Source organism: Astyanax mexicanus, chromosome 1 (genome assembly GCF_023375975.1).
Source record: "Astyanax mexicanus isolate ESR-SI-001 chromosome 1, AstMex3_surface, whole genome shotgun sequence".
In the NCBI taxonomy this organism is placed as follows: Eukaryota; Metazoa; Chordata; class Actinopteri; order Characiformes; family Acestrorhamphidae; genus Astyanax; species Astyanax mexicanus.
The window spans coordinates 51,314,720-51,334,480 of NC_064408.1; the positions used below are offsets into that span (position 1 = coordinate 51,314,720).

General features: G+C 36.5%; 1 protein-coding gene and 1 long non-coding RNA gene across 7 annotated transcripts; both read left to right on the forward strand.

The window, feature by feature from the left end:
- Positions 1 to 3,199: 3,199 nt before the first annotated feature.
- Positions 3,200 to 19,030, forward strand: LOC103027733 (polymeric immunoglobulin receptor). 6 transcript variants are annotated; one of them, XM_049479682.1, is made up of 10 exons: positions 3,201 to 3,449; positions 3,544 to 3,849; positions 10,645 to 10,950; positions 13,089 to 13,406; positions 13,552 to 13,614; positions 15,581 to 15,643; positions 15,915 to 15,965; positions 16,057 to 16,128; positions 17,747 to 17,817; positions 18,279 to 19,030. In XM_049479682.1, exons 1-10 carry the CDS (start codon positions 3,404 to 3,406, stop codon positions 18,390 to 18,392), a joined length of 1,410 nt encoding a protein of 469 aa, XP_049335639.1. In that variant the 5' UTR covers positions 3,201 to 3,403; the 3' UTR covers positions 18,393 to 19,030. The 6 variants fall into 6 exon arrangements, with proteins under 6 accessions (XP_049335642.1, XP_049335651.1, XP_049335655.1 ...); XM_049479684.1 differs by having other exon boundaries at positions 15,918 to 15,965; XM_049479685.1 differs by lacking the exon at positions 15,581 to 15,643 and having other exon boundaries at positions 3,200 to 3,449.
- On the forward strand, positions 6,475 to 8,172 carry LOC125802262 (uncharacterized). The gene is made up of 2 exons (XR_007439288.1): positions 6,475 to 6,546; positions 6,744 to 8,172. It is a non-coding gene; the product is annotated as an uncharacterized LOC125802262 (long non-coding RNA).
- Positions 19,031 to 19,761: the final 731 nt, after the last annotated feature.

The following is a 19,761-nucleotide window of genomic DNA, read 5'->3' on the forward strand; positions in this document are numbered from 1 at the left end:
TTGCTAATGTTATCAACAGTTGTTTTAGGGTTTTTCTTTACAGCACTCCCGTCATCAACTGCTTTGGTTTTCCTTGAACTACCTGTTCAACAGCTGTTACTTAGTACACCAGTGGCGAGGGCTGTTTTAAGGCCCTTTTTTTAGGCCCCAAGCAAAATGGACCCCACCCTCTCTGACACCCTTGGACCACAGCAAAACAAAATATATAACAACCAACTTATAAAGAAATTTGTAGTGTTGCATAGTAACTATGAAGGAGGGCCCCATATTCAAAAATCTAAATAATGTCCAGTAAAAATATTTGTGATCATTTTATAACGATGTTACATATTGAAATTAACTATTAACAGTTTAGAGAAATTTACTGTACCTTCAGTGCAGTAATTTATCCAATGTAAATTATGGCTTACCACTGTTGTTTTATTTTTATTTATTTCTCTCCTTTCTTTTCTGGCTTCCTGGATGGTTAAATAACTGAGCTTAAACATTTAGTATTTTGCCGGCTGCAGGACTAATGACAATGGCTCACTGACAACTGTCATTAACTAGTAGAAGGGGGGCCCCAGATTCTTTCCTACATTGACCATCACAGAACTCACACATTTTATCGTTGTATTTAATTCAAACACAAGTCATTGTCTGGGGGACCCAGGCCATCTCGAGGCCCCAGGTCAGCGTGCGGTCCTAGGGCATTGATTTGTTTGCTTGTCTTGTTGCAGCAGTTGTACTGGTCATAGCCAGTATTTGTGCAATATCTCTGATTTTCCATCTTTTCTCAGCTTCAAAATTGCCCATAGACATTTCTCTGGTTTTCATGTTGGTTACTTCTTTAACTATAAATACACAGTCTGCACAGGCAAAACCCAATGTAAAACTGAGCGTAGACATTTAGCACTATTATTTTTTTAAATGTATCAGGACACACCTGGGCACCCAAACACAACTGCCAGTCACATGTTCCAATACGTTAGCTCCCAAGAAAACTGGGTGGATTCATACAAAGGGTGCTATCTGTTTATCTAACTGTATATCAGATTCAGATGTAAATACCTGCAAATAAAAGCTGAAATGTTGATCTTCTGTCTTATATTCATCTTTTAATATTGAACACAAATGTTTTCAGTTTACAGTAGAAATAAAGGGATTTGCATTACTGTTTTAATATGTTTTGAGGGGACTGCATATCTCCATGTTTAACCTGATCTCTGAGCAGAAGATCTGATCTGTTCATTAATGATCATCCAGTCTTTATATGAACTGAGAATATACTGATCAGAACAAGACTCATTTTACTGTGTTTCTACAGTCACTAGTGGATCTGATCTGATTTTCAGACAGCACAGTAGTGTGATCCTCATTTCTTAAATGAAAAACTACATTATAATAATAGTAGAGTAAATTTGATTTCACTGTCTGATCTCTAAAAACCTCTAAATCATTCCTTTATATAATCTGAACACATTAATACTGAGACTGAGTCTGTGGCCCTATTTCTTTTAAGATTTAATGTGTATTATAGGAGAGTGTTTCCAATGTAATACCATCAGGGGGAGCCACAGTGCTGTAACCCTGCTGTACTGCTGTGGGTCCCGCTGTGATAGACTTCTTTACACCAGTTTATACAATAATGAGCAATGTACAGTGGTATGAAAAAGTTTGGGCATCCTTGATCATTTTCAGGATTTTCCTTTATTGGTTGGTTGGATCAGCAATTTCAGTTAAATATATCATAAAGCAGATGAACACAGTGATATTTAACAAATGAAATTAAGTTTATAGATTTACAAAAAGTGTGCAATAATTATTTAAACAAAATTAGGCAGGTGCATAAATTTGGGCACCCTTGCCGTTTTATTAATTTTAATACTTTTAGCAATAATTATTGGAAAACAAAATTCATTTGGTAAGCTCATTGACCCTTGACCTACATACACAGGTGAATCCAATTATGAGAAAGGGGTAAGTGGTCAAGTTTTTCTCATCTTTGTATCTTCTCTGGCAACATGGGAGTCTCAAAACAACAACTCTCAAATGACCTGAAAACAAAGATTGTTTGACATCATGGTTTAGAGGAAGGAAACAAAAAGCTCTCTCAGAGATTTCAGCTGATCAGTTTCCACTGTGAGGAACAGAGTGAGGAAATGGAAAATCACAGACACAGTTCTAGTTAAGACCTGAAGTGACAGAACAAGAAAAATCTCAGATAATCAGAGGGGAAGGATGGTGAGAACAGTCATAGTCAACCCAAAGATCAGCTCCAAAGACCTCCATCATCATCTTACTGCAGATAGAGTCACTGTGCATCATTCAGACATTCAGCGCACTTTGCACAAGGAGAGGCTCTATGGAAGAGTTAAGGCAGAAGAAGCCTTTTCTGAGCACACGCCACAAACAGAGTCGCTTGAGGTATGCTAAAGTACATCTGAACAAGTCCGCTTTATTTTGGAATAAGGTTTTGTGGACTGATGAAACTAAAATTGAGTTATTTAGAGGGCGGTATGCATGGCGGAAAAATAACACAGCATTCCAAGATAAACATCTTCACAGGAAAAATTGGTGGTGGTTATGCTGTGGGGCCGTGAGACCGGTGCAGATACTGGAATCTTGTTAAAGTTGAGGTTCTCATGGATTTCAGTCAATATCAGCAGATTCTTCAGAACAATGTTCAAGAATCAGTGAGAAAGTTGCGCTGGGGCTGGATACCTTAACAAGACAACGACCCTAAACACTAAACACTGCTCAAAATCTACTAAAGCATTCATGCAGAGGAACAAGTACAATGTTCTGGAATGATCATTTCAGTCCTCAGACCTGAATATTATTATAAATCTGTGGTGTGATTTAAAGCGGTTTGTTCATGCTCAGAAACCATCAATCCTGACTGAACTGGAAATGTTTGGTAAAGATGAATGGTCCAAAATTTCTTCAACCAGAAGCCAGACTCTGATTGGAAGCTATGGGAAATGTTTAGAGGCTGTTATTTCTGCAAAAGGAGGAGCTACTAAATATTGATGTAATTTTTCTGTTGGGTTGCCCAAATTTATGCACTTTCTGTACATCCTATTAACTTCATTTCACTTCTCAAATATCACTAAATATCAAATTAAATTTCAATATGTAACTGAAATTGCTGATCTGAACAACCATTGATTTTATAAAGGAAAATCATGAAAATTATCAGGGGTGCCGAAACCTTTTCTTACCACTGTATGAAGGCTTTGTGGTAAATGTTTCAATACTACCCTTTCTGTGAAGCAACGCACTTCCCTAACTGCTGGCGTGATGATCTGTTCCTGTTGAGGTTTCCTGAGAACCAGTATAAAAGAGAGACACAGACAGTGCATGTGTGTGCGTTTGAGGGACGGTAGTGTGTGTTTGTGTGTGTGTTTTTGTGGTAGTGATAATGGAGTGTGTGTATCTTTTGCTGGTTGTGTTTCACTTCACTGCAGGTGAGAGCAGATATTTCACATCTTCATCCAGAGAAATGTGTGTTTTTATAATTTATATTCATGTTTGTGTGTGTATGTATGTGTGTGTGTGTAGGCTGCACTCTCTCAGGCCAGAGATACAGGGAGTTCACAGGACTTTCTGGTGGTTCAGTTCTGCTGCCCTGCTCCTGCTCTGACCTGCAGTCGACCCCTCAGAGAATCAGCTGGAAGGCAAAGACAAGAACAGCAGATTTTACTGAAGTGATCACTGATGATCAGTACAGAGACAGAGTTCATCTGTTTAATAAAGATTCTCCTGCTAATCTCTCTCTGCTCATATCTGATCTGAGAGAAGAAGATGGTGGAGACTACATTTGTCAGACTGAGAAGGAAACCAGAAACTTCAGGCTATTTGTTGAAGGTAAAAAACTTAATTCACAAAACGTAAAAGTCTTTATTTAAAGTCTTTTGGATTTTAAAAAGAGACAGATTTACACCCTTTACAGAGCTACCAAACAAAAACTTAAGATACATTGAATAAAAAAATATTCTGGTTTATGATGGAGAAACAACCTCAAATTTAGTTTGCTAAATGTTAAAATTCTGACATTGAATCAATCTTCTAGACTCTTCTACACTCTCAATGCTTTCCCAAAATAATAATTTTAATAACAAATGTAATTATTTTAATGCCCCTTTTTACTTTGCTAGACAACAGTACAGGCTAAAAGAATAGAAAACAGACATTATATAGATGTTTAATGTAAGTTTAATCCGAGCATACATATTAAAGCTTAACTTTGAATTAATGTGCACATACAGCTCTGCGAAAAAAAAAAAACACTGAAAAGTTCCTTTTATTTTACCAAATTGAAAACCTCTTGAATATAATCAAGAGAAAGGTGGAAGATCACAAGCCATCAAACCAAGCTGAACTGCTTAAATCTTTGCACCAGGAGTGGCATAAAATTATCCAAAAGACGTGTGTAAGACTGGTGGAGGAGAACATGCCAAGATGCATGAAAACAGTGATTAAAAACCAGGGTTATTGCACCAAATATTGATTTCTGAACTCTTATTTGTACTTTATGAATATGAACTTGTTTTCTTTGCATTATTTGAGGTCTGAAAGCTCTGCATCTTTTTTTATTTCGGCCATTTCTCATTTCTGCAAATAAATGTTTTTTGGAATGTGGGAGAAATGTTATCTGTAGTTTATAGAATAAAACAACAATGTTCATTTTACTCAAACATATATCTAAAAATAACAAAATCAGAGAAACTGATTCAGAAACTAAAGTCTCTTACTTTTTTCCAGAGCTGTATGAATCAATTCTGAAATTAGAGATCAGGGTTTTTTAATGCATTAGAGATAGAAAAATAAATGCTGATTCAACATTTATTTGCTATCTGTAAAGGTTTTACCCAGCACACCCCAAAGATGCTTTTGGGTTTGTATAAAAATGATGTCTCATGTTGAATCACTCTTTCATAGTATGAGCCTGATGTATCCTGAATCACTCATGCAGTAATTATCCAGTGGAAGACTTTTATCTATTTGTTTACTGATATTCAGGTGGTGACCTTTTTTGTCCAGACAGTGTATTTAATTAATATTAAAGTGACTGAAGCTCACAGGTTGCTCAAGCTTAGTTAAATCCATCAGTAAAAACAGAAAGAAATCTGGCACATAAATGTAAATGTGAAAATCTGCCTAGAGCAGACCATGCTCACAAACTTTGACTACTCTGAAGCAGCTGAAAAGGGAGATACTCTTCATACAACAACTGATACAGCTGACAGCTGGCTGCATCAGTTTAACCCCTTTAGAGTAGTCACAGGTGTCTTGGTGAACTACCTCACTCGTTACCTTCTTACACAGTAACTCAGTTTGGGGGAATGAAGAGTGAAACAGAAAGAAATGAGAGAGAGAGAGAGAGAGAGAGAGATTGATTGATTGGATATAAATCCAAGCTGAAATACTTAATGAAGGCTATTATTTGGGGGTAGGTACACAGCTACTGTGGCATTACTTTTTCAAATTTTATTGATGAACAAAAAATTTGATATCAGACTGTAATTAGTGAGCTCAAGAGGGTGAGGAGATTTTTTTTGATAACTGGTTTGATGGATATACATGTGTATTTATCCAGTGCTCAGGGATTACTTGATTATAACATAAAATAGATGGCAAGATTTGTTCAAATACTGTCTGGTACAGGAGTCAGTATAAAGAAAGACATTTTTGATTAACTAATTAACAAAGCAAATCCTTTCATTAACTGGGATAAAATACTCTAAGCGTGCCTTTAGAATAGTGTGGCATCATCTAGAAAAACAGTAGCTTGGACAGAATTAAATCTTCTTTCAAATTTAACTAGCATTTTAATCTTAAAAAAGTGTTTAAATCTTTAGTAAAAAATCTGAAAGGATAACAACAAGAGTTGTTTCTTTATTGCTACCAGTTAGTCTCTGAATGAAAGACTTAAGAACTGAGTGTCAGGATAGGCTTTACTTGTAATTAGTGAATTGTTGCTGCCTCTGTTGCTGTTTTTGCAGGTTGTGATCTGGTGAAGAGTGGGGAGGATTTGGAGGAAGTGACGGGTTTCTCTGGAGAATCTGTATTGCTGCCCTGCTCCTGCAGCAACCTTCACTCTAAACCCAGCACTGTTACATGGAAGTTTATGTCAAGGGAATCTAAAACTTCTGCTGATGAAGAAATCTACCCTAATCAGAATACACAGCACAGAAATAGAGTTAGACTGACCAATCAGAACTCAGGAAACCTTACTTTACTCATATCAAACCTGACTGCAGAGGATCAGGGATTCTACAGGTGTTCAGTACAGCATGATCATAAATATATCAGACTTTATATTAAAGGTAAAACAACGGTCAAAAAATTTGGAATCATTATTTTTATATTATTTGTGACCAGTGTCCTTGTTGATGATGGTTACAGAGAAAGTGTGTGTATGTGTGTGTGTGTGTGTGTGTGTGTGTGTGTGTGTGTGTTTGGTTGTGGCTTATTGTTACTTATCCTTACAGCGAGAGAAACTCCAACACACCGTCCATCAGAAGAGCCTCCAGCTACAGGTGATACTGAAAAGGAGAGAATGTGAGTTGAGCGTCCTCACATTCAGAGTCCAGAATAACTAAAACATTTTACACACACTAAACAAGCCTTCATATGTACAACTAGTGATAATGAAGATGAAGAAGATCATTTCTAAATAAATCACCAACATTTAACAGATCATACACTCATCATATCTCATACTGAACCGCATGTGTGTGTGTGTGTGTTCTCTACAGGTGGTGTATTGAGCTTTAGGGACAAGGAAATCTGAAGAAGCAACACAATCTTTCTCTGATTCCCATCTGAAGAAAGTTTCCACTGGTCTGTGTGTTTGTTGTGTAACAGAATCAGATTCTTTTCTTTTCCAAATTGTAGCTTTTCCATTACATTGGTAAAGGTTAACGTCTCATCAGTCCATTATCAGTTCATGGGCTTGTCTCTGTACTTCATAGCAGATTCCAGCCTAGTCTTCCTATTCTTCTGGGTAATTAGTGGTTTTCATCTTCATGTGGATTTTATGGATTTCTGTTCATTAAGTCCTTTATGAACAGTAGACTGTATTACCTTCATCCCTGCCCTCTGGAGGATGTTGCTAATGTTATTAACAGTTGTTTTAGGGTTTTTCTTTACAGCACTCCCGTCATCAACTGCTGTGGTTTTCCTTGAACTACCTGTTCAACAGCTGTTACTTAGTACACCAGTGGCGAGGGTTGTTTTAAGGCATTTTTAGGCCCCAAGCAAAATGGACCCCACCCTCTCTGACACCCTTGGACCACAGCAAAAAAAATATATAACAACCAACTTATAAAGAAATTTGTAGTGTTGCATAGTAACTATGAAGGAGGGCCCCATATTCAAAAATCTAAATAATGTCCAGTAAAAAATATTTGTGATCATTTTATAACAATGTTACATATTGAAATTAACTATTAACAGTTTAGAGAAATTTACTATACCTTCAGTGCAGTAATTTATCCAATGTAAATTATGGCTTACCACTGTTGTTTTATTTTTATTTTTATTTATTTCTCTCCTTTCTTTTCTGGCTTCCTGGATGGTTAAATAACTGAGCTTAAACATTTAGTATTTTGCCGGCTGCAGGACTAATGACAATGGCTCACTGACAACTGTCATTAACTAGTAGAAGGGGGGCCCCAGATTCTTTCCTACATTGACCATCACAGAACTCACACATTTTATCGTTGTATTTAATTCAAACACAAGTCATTGTCTGGGGGACCCAGGCCATCTTGAGGAGCCAGGTCAGCGTGCGATCCTAGGGCATTGATTTGTTTGCTTGTCTTGTTGCAGCAGTTGTACTGGTCATAGCCAGTATTTGTGCAATATCTCTGATTTTCCATCTTTTCTCAGCTTCAAAATTGCCCATAGACATTTCTCTGGTTTTCATGTTGGTTACTTCTTTAACTATAAATACACAGTCTGCACAGGCAAAACCCAATGTAAAACTGAGCGTAGACATTTAGCACTATTATTTTTTTAAATGTATCAGGACACACCTGGGCACCCAAACACAACTGCCAGTCACATGTTCCAATACGTTAGCTCCCAAGAAAACTGGGTGGATTCATACAAAGGGTGCTATCTGTTTATCTAACTGTATATCAGATTCAGATGTAAATACCTGCAAATAAAAGCTGAAATGTTGATCTTCTGTCTTATATTCATCTTTTAATATTGAACACAAATGTTTTCAGTTTACAGTAGAAATAAAGGGATTTGCATTACTGTTTTAATATGTTTTGAGGGGACTGCATATCTCCATGTTTAACCTGATCTCTGAGCAGAAGATCTGATCTGTTCATTAATGATCATCCAGTCTTTATATGAACTGAGAATATACTGATCAGAACAAGACTCATTTTACTGTGTTTCTACAGTCACTAGTGGATCTGATCTGATTTTCAGACAGCACAGTAGTGTGATCCTCATTTCTTAAATGAAAAACTACATTATAATAATAGTAGAGTAAATTTGATTTCACTGTCTAATCTCTAAAAACCTCTAAATCATTCCTTTATATAATCTGAACACATTAATACTGAGACTGAGTCTGTGGCCCTATTTCTTTTAAGATTTAATGTGTATTATAGGAGAGTGTTTCCAATGTAATACCATCAGGGGGAGCCACAGTGCTGTAACCCTGCTGTACTGCTGTGGGTCCCGCTGTGATAGACTTCTTTACACCAGTTTATACAATAATGAGCAATGTACAGTGGTATGAAAAAGTTTGGGCATCCTTGATCATTTTCAGGATTTTCCTTTATTGGTTGGTTGGATCAGCAATTTCAGTTAAATATATCATAAAGCAGATGAACACAGTGATATTTAACAAATGAAATTAAGTTTATAGATTTACAAAAAGTGTGCAATAATTATTTAAACAAAATTAGGCAGGTGCATAAATTTGGGCACCCTTGCCGTTTTATTAATTTTAATACTTTTAGCAATAATTATTGGAAAACAAAATTCATTTGGTAAGCTCATTGACCCTTGACCTACATACACAGGTGAATCCAATTATGAGAAAGGGGTAAGTGGTCAAGTTTTTCTCATCTTTGTATCTTCTCTGGCAACATGGGAGTCTCAAAACAACAACTCTCAAATGACCTGAAAACAAAGATTGTTTGACATCATGGTTTAGAGGAAGGAAACAAAAAGCTCTCTCAGAGATTTCAGCTGATCAGTTTCCACTGTGAGGAACAGAGTGAGGAAATGGAAAATCACAGACACAGTTCTAGTTAAGACCTGAAGTGACAGAACAAGAAAAATCTCAGATAATCAGAGGGGAAGGATGGTGAGAACAGTCATAGTCAACCCAAAGATCAGCTCCAAAGACCTCCATCATCATCTTACTGCAGATAGAGTCACTGTGCATCATTCAGACATTCAGCGCACTTTGCACAAGGAGAGGCTCTATGGAAGAGTTAAGGCAGAAGAAGCCTTTTCTGAGCACACGCCACAAACAGAGTCGCTTGAGGTATGCTAAAGTACATCTGAACAAGTCCGCTTTATTTTGGAATAAGGTTTTGTGGACTGATGAAACTAAAATTGAGTTATTTAGAGGGCGGTATGCATGGCGGAAAAATAACACAGCATTCCAAGATAAACATCTTCACAGGAAAAATTGGTGGTGGTTATGCTGTGGGGCCGTGAGACCGGTGCAGATACTGGAATCTTGTTAAAGTTGAGGTTCTCATGGATTTCAGTCAATATCAGCAGATTCTTCAGAACAATGTTCAAGAATCAGTGAGAAAGTTGCGCTGGGGCTGGATACCTTAACAAGACAACGACCCTAAACACTAAACACTGCTCAAAATCTACTAAAGCATTCATGCAGAGGAACAAGTACAATGTTCTGGAATGATCATTTCAGTCCTCAGACCTGAATATTATTATAAATCTGTGGTGTGATTTAAAGCGGTTTGTTCATGCTCAGAAACCATCAATCCTGACTGAACTGGAAATGTTTGGTAAAGATGAATGGTCCAAAATTTCTTCAACCAGAAGCCAGACTCTGATTGGAAGCTATGGGAAATGTTTAGAGGCTGTTATTTCTGCAAAAGGAGGAGCTACTAAATATTGATGTAATTTTTCTGTTGGGTTGCCCAAATTTATGCACTTTCTGTACATCCTATTAACTTCATTTCACTTCTCAAATATCACTAAATATCAAATTAAATTTCAATATGTAACTGAAATTGCTGATCTGAACAACCATTGATTTTATAAAGGAAAATCATGAAAATTATCAGGGGTGCCGAAACCTTTTCTTACCACTGTATGAAGGCTTTGTGGTAAATGTTTCAATACTACCCTTTCTGTGAAGCAACGCACTTCCCTAACTGCTGGCGTGATGATCTGTTCCTGTTGAGGTTTCCTGAGAACCAGTATAAAAGAGAGACACAGACAGTGCATGTGTGTGCGTTTGAGGGACGGTAGTGTGTGTTTGTGTGTGTGTTTTTGTGGTAGTGATAATGGAGTGTGTGTATCTTTTGCTGGTTGTGTTTCACTTCACTGCAGGTGAGAGCAGATATTTCACATCTTCATCCAGAGAAATGTGTGTTTTTATAATTTATATTCATGTTTGTGTGTGTATGTATGTGTGTGTGTGTGTAGGCTGCACTCTCTCAGGCCAGAGATACAGGGAGTTCACAGGACTTTCTGGTGGTTCAGTTCTGCTGCCCTGCTCCTGCTCTGACCTGCAGTCGACCCCTCAGAGAATCAGCTGGAAGGCAAAGACAAGAACAGCAGATTTTACTGAAGTGATCACTGATGATCAGTACAGAGACAGAGTTCATCTGTTTAATAAAGATTCTCCTGCTAATCTCTCTCTGCTCATATCTGATCTGAGAGAAGAAGATGGTGGAGACTACATTTGTCAGACTGAGAAGGAAACCAGAAACTTCAGGCTATTTGTTGAAGGTAAAAAACTTAATTCACAAAACGTAAAAGTCTTTATTTAAAGTCTTTTGGATTTTAAAAAGAGACAGATTTACACCCTTTACAGAGCTACCAAACAAAAACTTAAGATACATTGAATAAAAAAATATTCTGGTTTATGATGGAGAAACAACCTCAAATTTAGTTTGCTAAATGTTAAAATTCTGACATTGAATCAATCTTCTAGACTCTTCTACACTCTCAATGCTTTCCCAAAATAATAATTTTAATAACAAATGTAATTATTTTAATGCCCCTTTTTACTTTGCTAGACAACAGTACAGGCTAAAAGAATAGAAAACAGACATTATATAGATGTTTAATGTAAGTTTAATCCGAGCATACATATTAAAGCTTAACTTTGAATTAATGTGCACATACAGCTCTGCGAAAAAAAAAAAACACTGAAAAGTTCCTTTTATTTTACCAAATTGAAAACCTCTTGAATATAATCAAGAGAAAGGTGGAAGATCACAAGCCATCAAACCAAGCTGAACTGCTTAAATCTTTGCACCAGGAGTGGCATAAAATTATCCAAAAGACGTGTGTAAGACTGGTGGAGGAGAACATGCCAAGATGCATGAAAACAGTGATTAAAAACCAGGGTTATTGCACCAAATATTGATTTCTGAACTCTTATTTGTACTTTATGAATATGAACTTGTTTTCTTTGCATTATTTGAGGTCTGAAAGCTCTGCATCTTTTTTTATTTCGGCCATTTCTCATTTCTGCAAATAAATGTTTTTTGGAATGTGGGAGAAATGTTATCTGTAGTTTATAGAATAAAACAACAATGTTCATTTTACTCAAACATATATCTAAAAATAACAAAATCAGAGAAACTGATTCAGAAACTAAAGTCTCTTACTTTTTTCCAGAGCTGTATGAATCAATTCTGAAATTAGAGATCAGGGTTTTTTAATGCATTAGAGATAGAAAAATAAATGCTGATTCAACATTTATTTGCTATCTGTAAAGGTTTTACCCAGCACACCCCAAAGATGCTTTTGGGTTTGTATAAAAATGATGTCTCATGTTGAATCACTCTTTCATAGTATGAGCCTGATGTATCCTGAATCACTCATGCAGTAATTATCCAGTGGAAGACTTTTATCTATTTGTTTACTGATATTCAGGTGGTGACCTTTTTTGTCCAGACAGTGTATTTAATTAATATTAAAGTGACTGAAGCTCACAGGTTGCTCAAGCTTAGTTAAATCCATCAGTAAAAACAGAAAGAAATCTGGCACATAAATGTAAATGTGAAAATCTGCCTAGAGCAGACCATGCTCACAAACTTTGACTACTCTGAAGCAGCTGAAAAGGGAGATACTCTTCATACAACAACTGATACAGCTGACAGCTGGCTGCATCAGTTTAACCCCTTTAGAGTAGTCACAGGTGTCTTGGTGAACTACCTCACTCGTTACCTTCTTACACAGTAACTCAGTTTGGGGGAATGAAGAGTGAAACAGAAAGAAATGAGAGAGAGAGAGAGAGAGAGAGAGATTGATTGATTGGATATAAATCCAAGCTGAAATACTTAATGAAGGCTATTATTTGGGGGTAGGTACACAGCTACTGTGGCATTACTTTTTCAAATTTTATTGATGAACAAAAAATTTGATATCAGACTGTAATTAGTGAGCTCAAGAGGGTGAGGAGATTTTTTTTGATAACTGGTTTGATGGATATACATGTGTATTTATCCAGTGCTCAGGGATTACTTGATTATAACATAAAATAGATGGCAAGATTTGTTCAAATACTGTCTGGTACAGGAGTCAGTATAAAGAAAGACATTTTTGATTAACTAATTAACAAAGCAAATCCTTTCATTAACTGGGATAAAATACTCTAAGCGTGCCTTTAGAATAGTGTGGCATCATCTAGAAAAACAGTAGCTTGGACAGAATTAAATCTTCTTTCAAATTTAACTAGCATTTTAATCTTAAAAAAGTGTTTAAATCTTTAGTAAAAAATCTGAAAGGATAACAACAAGAGTTGTTTCTTTATTGCTACCAGTTAGTCTCTGAATGAAAGACTTAAGAACTGAGTGTCAGGATAGGCTTTACTTGTAATTAGTGAATTGTTGCTGCCTCTGTTGCTGTTTTTGCAGGTTGTGATCTGGTGAAGAGTGGGGAGGATTTGGAGGAAGTGACGGGTTTCTCTGGAGAATCTGTATTGCTGCCCTGCTCCTGCAGCAACCTTCACTCTAAACCCAGCACTGTTACATGGAAGTTTGCGTCAAGGGAATCTTCTGCTGATGAAGAAATCTACCCTAATCAGAATAACCAGCACAGAAACAGAGTTAGACTGACCAATCAGAACTCAGGAAACCTTACTTTACTCATATCAGACCTGACTGCAGAGGATCATGGACACTACAGGTGTTCAGTACAGCATGATCATAAATATATCAGACTTAATATTAAAGGTAAAACTAATTATTTTCTCTAAAAAGTGAGAATCACTGTGTTCAGTGTTAAAACAGACAGAAAGAGTTCATATCAATAGTGTGTGTGTGTGCGTGCGTGTGTGTGTGTATGTGTGCGCATGTGTTTGGTTATTTATTTTTGCAGTACGAGAAACTACAGTCGCTCCACCAAGGCCACACTACACAACCACACCAGTTCAAACAACAGGTAAAATTAACATCAGAAATGAAAGAAGTATGAAATGAATAGTGATGACAAATTTGTGCAGGAAATAGCAAGAGCCTTTAGACTAGGGGTGTCCAAACTACGGCCCGTGGGCCATTTCCTTTTTTGGAGCGGCCCGCGAGGTATTTTTAGAAATAAAATGAAAGTTGGCCCGCTGTTAAGCAGGTTTTTATAATGTGAGATTCAAAGTTTAAACGCTAGGTGTCAGAAACGGGCCAAAGAGACGGAGAGGGTGCGCATTTCTAGCGCAAAAACGGGGCAAAGAGTCTAAAAGCAGAGAGGGTGTGCATTTCTAGCGCAGAAAAACAGGCCAAAGAGTCTAAAAGCAGAGAGGGTGCGCATTTCTAGCGCAGAAAAACAGGCCAAAGAGTCTAAAAGCGGAAAAACGGGGCAAAGAGTCTAAAAGCGGAGAGGGTGCGCATTTCTAGCGCAGAAAAACGGGCCAAAGAGTCTGAAAGTTGCCGTAATTAAGGAGACATCATGAAATTAAAAATCAATTTGAAAAATTTTAGTTTACACAACACTGTCAAAAATAAAGATAGTTAGTCAAGTAAAATGGTGTGTAAATGAAATAATGAGGAAAAAAGTATTATTTAAATTGGTATATTTCATTATTTGTTTTATTACAGAGTGTGGCCCGTGACTTCAAATATATTTCTCCTTCTGGCCCCCAACAAAAAAAAATTGGACACCCCTGCTTTAGACTCTCTAGCTTCTGCTAAACAGGATTTTATTTAGGATTTAGAAGAAATGAGAATGGAAAACTAGATGTCCAAGCTTAAGGATCTAAAGGATCATCAGACTGACCAGATCTAAATGACCTATATTGGTGAACTAATACAGAACTAAAATGGACAGCGGTAAATTTAGAATATGTTAATGTCTCTAAAACGGTAGTGAAGGATCCATTTACTGTGGTTGAATTCTGGAATAATGGAATAGTCTATCAGCTGCAAGGTAGAGCATCAGGATAAATATTGCTGGAATTTTAAAGAATAAAGCAGCTACAATGTCGGTCTAGCTTGAGGCTTTAAAGAAAAGCTGACCAAACTGTCATTTGCTGATCATTCAGTACCTCATACTATTTTTTAGAAATGTTGTATTTAGCAAGGAGAATCTTATATTCCATGTGAAAGCACGTCTACAGATTCTCCCAACTAGATATTACCTTTCGCTTTAGTATCTAGCCACTCACACTTTTTTATGCTGCACAACTCAATGCGATATCTGGAGTCTGTTGCTCATATACTGAATGGTTGTAGTTTGCTTAAAGGCTTGTATATTGCCCAACATGACAGAATGGTGGACCTTACAGCTGCTCAGCTTCCACACTGATTTTTGAACACTCCACAGTTAGATCTGAGTGGTTTGATTTATTGCTTGAGTTTTGATCATTCAGTTTTTCATATTATTTTTAGAAATGCTGTAGTTAGTGAGGAGATATTTATATTCTGCGTGAAAGCACGTCTACAGATTCTCCCAACTAGATGTAACCTTTCGCTTTTATTTTGATAGCTGCTCAGCTTCCACACAAATGAAATAAATATATTTTTAAACTCTTCAGTTAGATCTGAGTGGATTTATGTATCGCTTGAGGTTTGTTCAGGAATTGATAACACACCAGATATTGTTTGTGTGTCCCAGAGTCCCAGGAAGGTTGTGCTATATAAAATATCATGTGTTCAATCTGTATTTGGAAGAGTCATATATCTCAAAAATGATGAAGTACCAAACACTGAAAACATAGGATTGGTAAAGTTTTGCTCTATTTCAGCTTACTTCTGTGAGCATATTTGAAAAAGGCGCCGTTTTCTTTATCTATAAATAGAGAAAACTGTATGAACTGTATGTCACTATGTTTCAACAATTTTCTGGAATATTTTGTTTCCTATTATTGTTTTATATTGCATACAATATAACAAAATAAAGTATTGTTTTTTTTTCGCAGTGCGAGAAACTACAGTCTCTCCACCATGGCCACACCACACAACCACACCAGTTCAAACAACAGGTACAATTAACATCAGCAATGAAAGAAAGACACGTTCCTTAACCTTAGTGTGTATTTGATTTACTATGTAATCCTCAATTAATTAGTGTGACTTGATCTTAAATCTTAGTGTATTTTTTTATTAAAGGCACAATAGTTGTTTCCCATAAAAACTGTAAGAATTATTATTAGTAACTCTATCAGGAAGTGAGTGATTGACACACCAGTTCAAGCATACATTAATATTGTTAATTATTTATTTTTAATTGTTTATTCACATACTGACTGACAGCAGACCCAAAAACAGGAGGTCAGGATCCTTCTAAACAAGTCCAACATTTAGGTAAAAGAAAAAAATCCATTTGATTCAGCATAAAAGACTGCATCATTTTTAACTCTTATGGTTACAGTTGTGTGTGTTTCATTTTATGCAGTTATTGGTGTCCTGATGGTTGTGTTGCTTCTGTTATTTGGAGTAGTGGTGTTCATCTGTTGGAGATGCAGAGGTACATGTGTGTCAGTTTAACACACACACACACACACACACACACGTTCATCTGTACAATTCAAGTATTCACACAATAATATTACATCACAACATCTCACTATACATTCTTAGCCTACCTCACACTTAAAGAACCAGTGGCAATGTAAAAGTTGGGCTGTGACATGATGGGCCCTATTGTACACCCTGCACAAGGCGTGCGAGATAAACAGCACTGTTAAAATAGCGTCTTAATAGAGTTTAGTAATAAATCTATACTGATGAGTGTGGTGGTCTGGAAGTGAGGAGTGTTTAGGTTAATTTCTGACATACTGCTATTTTGGCAGTGGAAAAAACAGATGCATCACTGGCTTAAATGAACCTACAGTCATTTGTCAGAGTCCATTCTTATAGGTGTGCCATGTGCGCAGACATCCCAAGTTGCAAAAGTTGATTTCAGGGAGGCCCCCCCCCCCACCAAGGCGGCAAAAAAAAAAAAAAAAAAAAAATCAACCAACTCACCAAATGATAACGAAACTTTAATTTTATATTAATTAATTTTACGTTTTTTTTTTTTATATAAAATTAAGAGTATTCAGAGTTGAAATAAAATGAGTTTTATCTTTTTTCTTTTTGGAAGGCCCTGCCTCTGCTTTCCTGCCTATGCTTTTTTTTTATATTGACAAAAATTGACAGTAACAATATCACAAGAAATTGAACAAAATCAAAAACATTTCATATCATATTACAATAATTATTAATATTGCCTCTGCCATGATCTGCTTTCTCTCACTCTCTTAACAAATCCCATCCGGGAGGGGGGAAAAACACTGCCCGCCCACACTAAAAACTGATTGGCTGTCTCGCAGACTCTTTGCAGAGAACAGGCCAATCAGAACCCTCTCTGTTTTCTCTCTTTCCTTCCCACATGCGATTAGAGAAAAAAATCCTGTCGTCTGTGTGCGCGTTTGCATGCAGTGCGCGTTTGAGGGTCGTTCTGAATTCCGGGAGATTATATGTGACTCGCGGGCATCAAGGAGCCACTGCCGAAATGCGGGAGACTCCCGCAGCTTCAGGGAGACTTGGTTTGTCTGTGTGCGCCATGTGCGCCTGGTGCACGCACACATACGCTGTTAAGATACAAACTCATGACAACTGGCCCACTAATTGGTTTATTTCACGTTATGCCTAAAACAAACCCATGAATAATTATGAGAATTAGTACATCCATTTGTACATTATGAGCTGCAGTGCAAAGCATATTTTTTGTACCCCCTTGATACCAAAGACACACAGACATGCCCTAAATTCAGCTGTGTGATCCGAAATTTACAGGTTGCACTACAGATCGCTAAAATAGGGCCCAAATGAATGTTATACCAGCCCAAGCGCTTGATCATGGATCACATTTCCAGTGGAGGTGAATGCAGCATTAGAGGTTATTCCCAAAGAAGTTACTGACAGGCAAATCACATCCTGCCAGCGGAAGGCTTTTATTGTACCCACTACATGAAACCAGTCACGTCAATGCACGTTAACACAAAAACAGGCAACTCTTCGCTCTGTTTGACTGAATCAGAACTTGAAAGATAAACAAAGTAACATTTCTTTACCCTCACCTCAACTTATTTTTCTTTTAGGAAGCAGAGACGTCAGACAGAGTGTGAGCACTGGTGGACATCTGGGCCTTGACAAAAAGCAGGAGATTCAAGTTAGCACCCTTAACTTTTGTGATACTGAAGTTTAAATTTCTATCTTGATTTTTTTTATATACTGTTTATGTAAAGGAAATATGTGAACTGAACTTGTTATGCAGTCTTGACGATGAATAGGCTAATCTGTAATTCTGTTTACAAAACTAAACACATTTCAGAAGTGTATTGTAATTGGAAAATGCTTCCATTTAACTTACAGCTGGGTTTTATTGTTTTATTATGGCAACGTAGTGATCATGTACTGTACACACCTACACACCAATTAGCAATAAGATACATTTGTTTATTTCCTTCATACATTTTCATACACTGTATGCTTCTACTTCTTTATTCATTTTGTGAGAAGTAGATAAGAATCATGGAACCTCAGTTTTTCAGTTAAACAGTTTTACTGTCTGTTTCTGTATGAGAGCTCTGTCTTAAATGATTATTTACTCTATTTTTTCTCTTTCCACAGGTTCATTCTGTTGAAGTGACATACTCTACTATAGCCCACCTTAACATAACCACACCAGCACATGTTCAAATTAACACCGAGGAGAAAACTGAATATGCCTGCATCATAAAGTAAATCCTTTATTTAAAGTTTTTATTTGAAGAAACATTTTTGGTTGCCATGTGAGTCCTGCACATTTGTTTATGTTTATGTTTACATTTAATAACATGTTTCTTGTGTTTCTTTTTGTTTAGACTAATATTTTTCTATTTAAATATGCACTTAAATTTTATTCAGGCAATCTAATAGAACATCACAGTAAAATTACCTAATTTCTCTATATTTTTCATTCTATCCAAAAAAAAAAAAAACTTTATGCATAACTTTAAGATTCAATGATCCAGACATTTTGTTGCTGACTGAATCAAAGTTAAAACAGTTTATTAGGAATTAGCCCTTACAGCATAAGTGCCTTCCTGTGCTGTCACTGAAAACTACTATAACTTATCTCTCTAAATGCTCAAAAATCACCATAGACCCTATTTAATAAGATTTCAACAGATTTCTAATCTTTCCACAAAGATTCTGGTATTTTTCTTAGGACAATGGGAACCATCATTATAAACTGTGATTATAGCTGTGAACAATTCTGTGGTTGAGAAAATCTGCTTTTAGCTACAGTGCACCAGTAAAAAACTAATGCTCTAACCCCATTCTTTTTATTCATGTGTCATACTCTATCAAAAAAATAAATAAATAAAAGAAGAACCTAACTTGGTGTGATTTGTTTTTACAAAATTATGTGGAATGAATGCCATAAAGATTTTAAGCTGGCTTAAGAGTAAAAGCAGGCCTTACCCAGTATTAGCATAGTGTTCCTACTAAGATACTAGTGGGTGTATATGACCACGTGTATTTGCTAGTTTAAAAAGGGGGCATGCGTGAGTGTTGCCAGTAATTTTACCCTATTTGGTGTCATGGGAAGCCATGGTCATTGGTGACAGCTCGCTTTAGAAAATGACAACACAACACAGGAAATACAACCCTCAAGACAAAACTACTTTATCACTTGTGACTTTCTATCCATATATTTTATCCCTTGTTCACATCTTTTGGTTTGATATCTAATCAAAAGTACAGTTTGAAATAGTTTGAAGCAATAAAAAGCTAAAATCTAATTTTAGCCAAGAAATGTGTTACAGATTTTACATGTGTATCATTTATATTTGCTTTGTAGAACCAAAATTGTGTTTAACCTCAGATAGACTCAAAGCTACAGAGATCTTTGTGATCCACTGCGCACTGTGAGCAACAGTATTATAAAGTTTACAGCACAAGTGAATCTTGCTAACCTCCCTGGATGTGGACAGAAGAGAAAAAAATAGATAAAAGACTGCAAACGGTTTGGTAAACTAGTTGCAAAAGAAACATTCTTAATACATTCTAGCTGACCTGCAGGCACAACGTGTCACTTTACACTCTCAGTCACTATTTGAATGAAAAG

What these genes read in the sequence shown, in the direction of transcription:
- LOC103027733 (XM_049479682.1), top strand. Translation starts at nt 3,404, where the DNA reads ATGGAGTGTGTGTATCTTTTGCTGGTTGTGTTTCACTTCACTGCAG. An exon ending in TGTGTTTCACTTCACTGCAG is followed by an intron (nt 3,450 to 3,543) that starts GTGAGAGCAGAT and finishes GTGTGTGTGTAG; the next exon opens with GCTGCACTCTCTCAGGCCAG. An exon ending in CACACCAGTTCAAACAACAG is followed by an intron (nt 13,615 to 15,580) that starts GTAAAATTAACA and finishes TTTTTTTCGCAG; the next exon opens with TGCGAGAAACTACAGTCTCT.